The 7,813-nt window shown below is 40.1% G+C and overlaps 1 protein-coding gene across 1 annotated transcript; it reads right to left on the bottom strand.

The window, feature by feature from the left end:
* Positions 1-854: 854 nt before the first annotated feature.
* Positions 855-5,726, bottom strand: dusp5 (dual specificity phosphatase 5). Its single transcript, XM_088374334.1, has 4 exons — positions 5,215-5,726; positions 4,326-4,459; positions 3,477-3,696; positions 855-1,602 (listed from the first exon to the last, which is right to left on the bottom strand). The coding sequence occupies exons 1-4, from the start codon at positions 5,576-5,578 to the stop codon at positions 1,196-1,198; spliced, it is 1,125 nt and encodes a 374-aa protein (XP_088230460.1). The 5' UTR covers positions 5,579-5,726; the 3' UTR covers positions 855-1,195.
* Positions 5,727-7,813: the final 2,087 nt, after the last annotated feature.

The following is a 7,813-nucleotide window of genomic DNA, read 5'->3' as shown; positions in this document are numbered from 1 at the left end:
TGCATTGCACCAAATTTGGCCAAAGAAATCCACGTTTTAGTTTTATATGTAACAAAATCGATACTATATATTTATTTTTGTGCAAATAATAGTAATTTTGAAAAATTGGTCGTTAGGTGCTTCCCCATTTGTAGATTTGGTACAGAGCAACTGGTTGTCTTCTGGGCGCGAAATGAGTGAGAGAGAAGCAGGCGATAGGAATTGCACAAATGTTAAAACTGTACTATGGTTTAATAATAAAATGTTCTACGTATGGACACAATATTCAATAAAACAATGCACTATATTTATTCATGAGTAGCTAATTTACTTTGTTGGTACTTGAATAAACAAAATCACAGAGTCCTGCCAAATTCACTAAGACTACAGAAAAACAACGCCTGTATTTAATTTTTTTAGCCCCATGATGGGTTACATGAATATTATGCCTATCCCTGTGTATTTCTTAGTTGTCGTAATGACCTTAGAAGTCGTAATGTACAAATAAATAGCTATTTTACCTGAGTGTATCATTTTTAAGGTATCAGTACTTTCTTTGAGTATTTAGTTTTCAGATGACTTTTTGCTTTTATTTAGGGGTGTAATATTGAGCCATGTGGAGGCTGAAGGCAAACGTCTTGGAGCCCTCCACATACGTGTTGTGCAAAGATTTTGAAAATTGCAAAATTATGAATTTGACAAAAATCCTCTCATTTCCTGAACTAGATCAAGTCCTTAAAATGATTATTATCTTTATTATACCAAGTGAATCATAATGCTTCAACTGCATTTTTTAATCAGTACTTCTACTAAAGTACAAAGTCTAGGTACTTTTTCCACCTTTGACATTCATTCAATGATTGTATTACAACAACTTTGGTTTTCAACTTTTATTAAACAGTTTAACATCAACATTATTGAAAAAAAATCACAAAGATTTCAATTTTGAATAAATTAGATTCAAATGCCTGACTGTATTTGTGAATGAACATATAAATCACATTATCAACCTAAGGCATGTTATATTGCAGTTTATTCACTGTGCTATTGCCACTACAGTGGCATCAGTGTCATCCTATGAAATGTGTACAACTACCAATTTAGACTTGCTCATCTCCAGTCTGGTCTGCTGGTTTCAATACCAGGCACACGGGGAGCTTTTAAATTTGATTCCTTTTCAAGTAAGACTATGAGCAGTCGCAGTTCTTTTGTTTTTTTAAGGCAGTGCAGTTATTGGGCTCAGCTTGAACTGATGATGGACCGGAGACTTCAGGCAAGAGGTAGGAAGGGTGAATACAGATGGCTCAAAGTTTTTGGTGTTGAAGGAGGTGGTGATGTCATTGGCAAAAAAGGAAGCAGACTCGGGGATACAGGGAGTGGCAGGTTCAGGTGTGGCTGCATGAGCGGGAGCTGTCGAAAGGACCTCAGACTCAAATTGCAGCAGCTGACCCATGAAACTGAAGTTGGGTGAGATAACAGCCCGGCGCTGCTTGATGATATCGAATGCTGCATCCAGTTTCAGCTGCTGGGTTCTCATGATGTAGGCCATACAAATGGTGGGGGAACGAGAGATGCCCGCTTCACAGTGGACGAGGACCTTTCCCCCAGATTGCTTTACGTGATCTGGACACAGAACAAAAAGCAAACAAGTCAATCACTGGACACGGATGTGCAATTTTCTTCAAGCAGGTTACATAATATTGAAAATCAAACCTAGCTCTACAATCGCAATCGACATTCAAATGGACAACTGGGAACACTGTAGGGGTGTATAGAAAATAATAAATCACATTTGAAGGGACTGAAGAAATAACCTGCCATTTACTCCTACTTACTAAGTATACATATACCACAGAGAACCTTTGCAGGGACCAGGTTTTGTATATTTTTATTATTTTAAATCTGTCATTTTTCCACACTTGTCCTCCTAAACCATTGCGGGTGTTGGGTGCTACCCACCATGTCGTAGCGAAGCGTGCAGTTCGACTAACATCATAGTTCTTGCTTATTCCCAGCTTCTCTTTTTAGGAACATATGTAGAGTAATACGCAATTTGTTTTCTAACATGGTGACAAAACACCTGCATATCGACAACTAACCAATCAGAGGAAAGGAGTTTTTCATATAAAACTAAGAAGAACCACAGCCCTATTCGAACAGAGCTTATTTACATACTGAATATTTTTTCAACATTAATGAGAAAACGGCACCTTCTCAAAAAAAAAAAAAACCCTGAAAAGGGATTCCTTATTTCCAAACCAAATTATCTCACAAATCCATTAGATTAAAAATTGGAGAAAACTGGCATGGAACCTTTAACAGATTTTTTTAACTTAAAGGTCATTTCAATCAGCTCCACTTGCCTTGATGGTTGTTTTAATGAGCAAGCTGGTAGTGTTGTCTTTTCAGTCAAAGGTCAACAACATTTATTTTTATCCCCTAAACATCTGTATCACATTTAACCTTGAGATGTTCATAATATATAATCATTTATTGTGCCATAAATTCTGTCAGGCCAAAAATAGCCCAAAATTGGAAAAGGCTTAACCACCCCTTCCGCAAACTGTCAATCATCTCCACTTAATTGAACTAACTCAGGAGCTTAGTAGATGAATTTTGGAGCTACTGTAGGCTAAATGTAGGTTAATCCTGCTCCTGGTACAATTAGCTCTCTTATGTAATGAAGACTAAATGTAGGCTGCATCCTCAAACAATACACAATAGCAGCCAACCAATAATGGTCAGTCCAGTAGCTCCTGGCTGGGCTTTGTCCTTGCTTTTTATTCCAGTCTATAAATAAGCACCAACACGTTGTGTGCGTCGTTTGCTGCTGCTGTTATGATCCAGCGTCAGCCTCCCACACACTCTTTTCACCACAGGCTGCTGCTCTTAGGCCCACCTGTGAGTGAGCAACCAACCGCTGCCGAGGTGTGTTCCACCTCATTCAACCTCACAGCACGACCACATCCACTGGAGATTAGGCGAGCAGGCCATGACAACATGCGAATATCTTTTTAAAGCTAAGAACCAGGAGGGCGTCAACACCTCGGCAAATCCTGAATGGATGGGACTGGTTGGCTGCGTTGGCGGAAGCTTGGGGGTAGGCGATCAAGCTAAACTGATTACCACTGGGTTTCTTGGAGCCCTCTATTTGTGAATGGTGGCAGTGAGGGTTTATTTGAGGCTGACGAAGACGCCTTTTAAAAATAAACACCTATGCATAGGAGTCGCCTAATTCAGACAGAATATTTCTAAGTCTTGCGTGTAATCTGCAACTATAAATATACACAAGCTGAAGGTGGTGTTATTTTGGGGAAAGCTCTTTCCTTGGGATGGTGCATATATGTCCCTTGCCAAATAGTCTGGCTGAGCACACGATTTTGAGCGGGGAGTCAAGACAAGAAATAAACATGTAGGATTATGAATCCGAAATAAACCTTCAGGTGGAAGCCCTGAGAAAAACGGTTTGGACTGCCATCTTAAAAGATTTAACTCACCGATAAATTCTATTGCCTCTTGGAAGTGGGAGCTGATGTCTGCCATGTGGTTGTCTTCCACCGGGATCCATTTGTAATTGTAGTGGACCTTGTTGGGCTGCATGTCTTTGCGCGACACGTTGAGCAAGGCAGTGATGTGAAGGTCATTGAGATAGTCCTGCCTGGAGGCATGGTAGGCACTACCGAGGTAGAGGAAAGGCAGGATCTCCACAGGTTTACCCTGAAAGTGAGAAATGGGTGGGGAGGAAACCAAATGTGAGTCAAGATAAGTAGGCCCAATATACAACAAGGTGTGATATTGGGACAGACGCATCCATTTGATTAAAAACTTGTCAACCTGAAGCAAATCAATATGCTTTTCTCCCATCTAAATGATTGTAAAGCTGCTATGTGGAACTTGATGTTGCACTTTTCATACGATATTCGTAAGAATGTTGTCGTGGAGTCAAAAAGAAGAGTAAAAAGATTGCAACATGAGCAACACCTCGTAAATCCGAAAGTGTTGGGATGGTAACTCGATTGAATGATTTACGATTTGTTTCACTACAATACAAGGAATCCTGAAGGAGTCAACAACAATCACACAATATAGTAGTTCAATATTTGAGATATTGGAAAGGTCATGGATGAAAGGGTGTGTTTTTCCTCCATCTGGCCTACTTTCGTTCTGGGACGCAAATAGGTCACAAAATGTCACAGCCGTGTATGTTTGTAAACAGATATATACGGTATGCCAAATATAAACCACTAGTGTTATATTATTCTGTTAGATGTTATGCTAGAAAAAGACGGATGTGTTTGTTGTTGGGGGGAGGTGCTTTGGGGTGGATGAGGATGTGCTGCCCTCACCTGATCATAATCTGGTTTGTGGTGACCAAGTTTCTCACTGCTGGCTCTTTTCTCATTTTCGGTTCCGCTCAGCTCGATGCTTTTCACTTCAGTGCAAAGTTCAGGGTATTGCGTGTGGAAGTTCTCATATCCTCCTGTGAGACGGAAGGGGTGTCAGAGAAGGGGGGGCACAAAGAATTACATTTAAAATAATTAACAAACGAATACACACCTTGTGAAACCACAGAGTTTATGAAACAGATTTAGCGCCGGATTATAAACTGATTATAAGAGCCCCATTAATTACTGGAGTTCGCTAATCCTTTTCACTTCCACAGGATGTAAAGGCGACAAATTGAAATTGAGGTGTTTTAACACATGATCACAAACCCGGCTAATTATTTAGATTTTTTTCCTCTCGATCTTCAATTGTTTCTTGCCACAGCGAGTCGGTTTCACAATTTGTTCATATTTGTCAGCACTGACTCATCGGCTCCGTTGACGCACATTTAGTTTAAGGAAGAAGACCGATCATATAGTTGTTTTAAAAGGCCAAAAGAGATTGTGTAGCTCCAATTGAAAAACGTCATTGCAATTGTTTATTAATTTGATTTTAGGTTATTCTCCTTTTTTTTTGTCAAAGGGAAAAGATTTTGTGTCAATGACATGTAATTGTGTGTCAATACATTGGCATCAATGTCATCGCCTTGACTGATTGTGCGTGATTTCCGATAAAAGTCAGTGTCATTGCGTAAAAGCAAATTATCTTCACTATTCTTTCTTTCTTTCTTTCTTTCTTTCTTTCTTTCTTTCTTTCTTTCTTTCTTTCTTTCTTTCTTTCTTTCTTTCTTTCTTTCTTTCTTTCTTTCTTTCTTTCTTTTTTTTTTGGGAAAATAAAAAAGTTCGTTACCTTTTAAGAAGCAAATCTTGGTCCCACTGGCAACATGCGTCAGGGTGTTTATTACTATTTGTGCTACGCTGTCCTTCTTGAGCTTCTGCCAGTGGGACGTCCGGTCGTCCAGAGCCACCACTGCCGATATGCTCCCCTCCCGGAGCCGGAGGAGGGCTTTCTCGTCCGGGATAACAAACTGCAGAGGCACCGGTCCTCCCCGTGACCTCCGGACCACCACGGAGTTGAGATTGACGTTCACGGAGCCTTTGATGCTGGAGTTCGTAAATGACAAGTAAGGTCGACAGTCCACGATAAGGCAGCTCCCGCGCTCTTTCCTGATGATCCTCCGCAAGTGGCGGCCGTCGATGCTAGACACTTTCATTTTTTAATTTTTTTTTAATGTTTATTATTGCCCAAAGAATGCGTGTAGATTCCTGAATGAGAGTGGCTGCGGGCGAACGATGAGCCCAGCGCGCCTCAGTGCCTACATTGCCTCCAAGGGGATTCCGGCGGAGTCTTTTTCTAGTGAATGGGACTTCGTTGTGCGTGACGTCACGAGCCATATATGGACAGCAGTGAGGCGTGGTTGCAGCTAAAGACCCACCCGCGAGGATGACGACAGTTGCGTAACTCCTCCCTCTATGTGACGTGCCACAGCGATTGATTAACTCTTATTACTCATCTCACGTCCTCTTCTCACTCGTTTCTAAGATCAGTTTCGAGAAGCATTGCTGTGATATTATCTCATCAAAACAGAAAACATTGAAATCACCACAGATGAGCACAAGAGCGTTCACGGTGTGGGAATGTGAATCATATTTCTGCGCAATGAGGAACATGCATGGAATTTGTTTACAGTCGTTGGTGTCATCTTGGCACCCGATGCAATTCTTCACAAACCCATTAGACTACAATAGACATTATGCAAAAAAAAAAAAAAAAGTCTGCTTTTCAATACTACAAACAATTCCCTAATATTATGGGGTATTGACTTGCGCAAGTGTGTGTAAAACAAAAATCTTATTTAGCCTTTGGCCTATATTTTAGTATTTTTTTTAGCATTTCGCCAATATTATTCATAAATGTTCTAAAATTAAATAAGTAAACAGTGTTTATAATTATTGGTGTTTTACTGTTTGCAGTGCACTATTTCTGTTCTATTTTTTTTTTTACCCATAATGACACAGGCTAGTGACTTGTGCATACCCCGTGGCATTATGAGAAACATACCCAATAGAAATCACTCTCTTTGCTTAGTTACATCAACATCGACCTGTTCTTCTGATTTCGAAGGCACTGGACAGATTGACGTGGCTCGATAGTAGACGAAAAGATGCTACTGAATGAAGGGAATAGATTTTTTGGAATAAAGAAATAATGATGGAAAGAAATATTTAAATTTAGGACACAAATGTAGGTCAGTGCTTCTTATTTTGTTTAGACCAGCAGAGCAGTCCTTGCCTGCTCTCCACTAATTTTGATTGACATGTTCGCAGAGAGCTATTGATTTAACAATTTTGGAGTACTAGATGATACACGTATGTACAGGCATGCAAGAAAAGTGCTGCACCTCTTGAATACAGGAGGGTGTGTTGGAGTATAGGGGGGGGGAGTATTTCCTTGCCCAAGGGCACATCCACAGTCGTCAGAAAGCTGACTAGCTCATCTCCAACAACTTATTGTTACTGCCCATGATCAGCACTGTGGTTGTAGAACTGCATGAGGGCTGTGTCTGACATTTTGGTTACCTCAAAGAGGAACAGCTCTTCTGCCCATATATGTGTTGTTTTTATGAGTAAACAGTATTGACAAAATGGTGGAGTCATCTTGTGACTATTCAGCCTTGAGAGGTAGTATGAACGCTGGCGCCGACATAATTATGCATCTGATTATCTTATTGCGGCATGTTGTGTGTGACAATATTCTAATAAATAAAATGAGAAAAACTGCCCTTAAAAGTGTGATTTGCTATTATTTATGTATACTGGCCAATATTATTAACTATTTACACAGTTCAGTTCTTTAACAGAACATAAGCAAATACATCTTGATGGGGGAGTCATTAGTATGAAAAACGTTTTGTTTTTCGAATCTGCCTTGCTGTGCTATAGGAGACTTCCCAGAGAGCTCAGTGGCTTGATGAGTAGCAAACATTAACTTCCTACTAGGCTCACGTCTAGCTGAATGAACCCGCCTTATATCCTCTGGCATGTAAGCCTAAGCCGACAAATGAACTAACAGGTTAAAATGTCCCGCTGTGTGCACTCACATGACATGCAATCAATCCAGGACTCCGGGCTTGGGTCATACACACTAAGTGCTGTTTGTTTGGCTTTAAACATTGTAGGCTACCTGAAGAGTCAAAAAGAGGTGGAGTTCTCTAACACTGACACTTGCCGTGTGTGTCCAAGAGAGTTAATTGATTTACTCACAAGCTATTGCCTAATGATTTGAAAAATATAACAGACCACATGGCGACTGACCAATGGATTTGTGAAAAAATATGCACCTACTATATTTAGACTATGGGATTTCCGCTCGACAGCAAAGATATGTGTTCAATTTATTTTATTATTTTAATAACCCCTTTAATAACCCTTTTCTACATTACAAGAGG

The sequence above is a fragment of the Syngnathus floridae genome, chromosome 4 (assembly GCF_059516105.1).
Source record: "Syngnathus floridae isolate MCC-2025c chromosome 4, RoL_Sflo_1.0, whole genome shotgun sequence".
Lineage (NCBI taxonomy): Eukaryota > Metazoa > Chordata > Actinopteri > Syngnathiformes > Syngnathidae > Syngnathus > Syngnathus floridae.
The sequence above is the reverse complement of the archived record's forward strand: the minus strand, read 5'-3'. Positions and strand labels throughout refer to the sequence as shown.

Bases quoted from the DNA above. Each gene is read 5' to 3' on its own strand.
- dusp5 (XM_088374334.1), bottom strand. From the start codon at position 5,578: ATGAAAGTGTCTAGCATCGACGGCCGCCACTTGCGGAGGATCATCAGG. The intron at 3,697-4,325 runs GTGAGGGCAGCA...TCTCACTTTCAG, and splicing joins ACAAACCAGATTATGATCAG to GGTAAACCTGTGGAGATCCT. The intron at 1,603-3,476 runs GTGAGTTAAATC...TTCTGTGTCCAG, and splicing joins AGAGGCAATAGAATTTATCG to ATCACGTAAAGCAATCTGGG.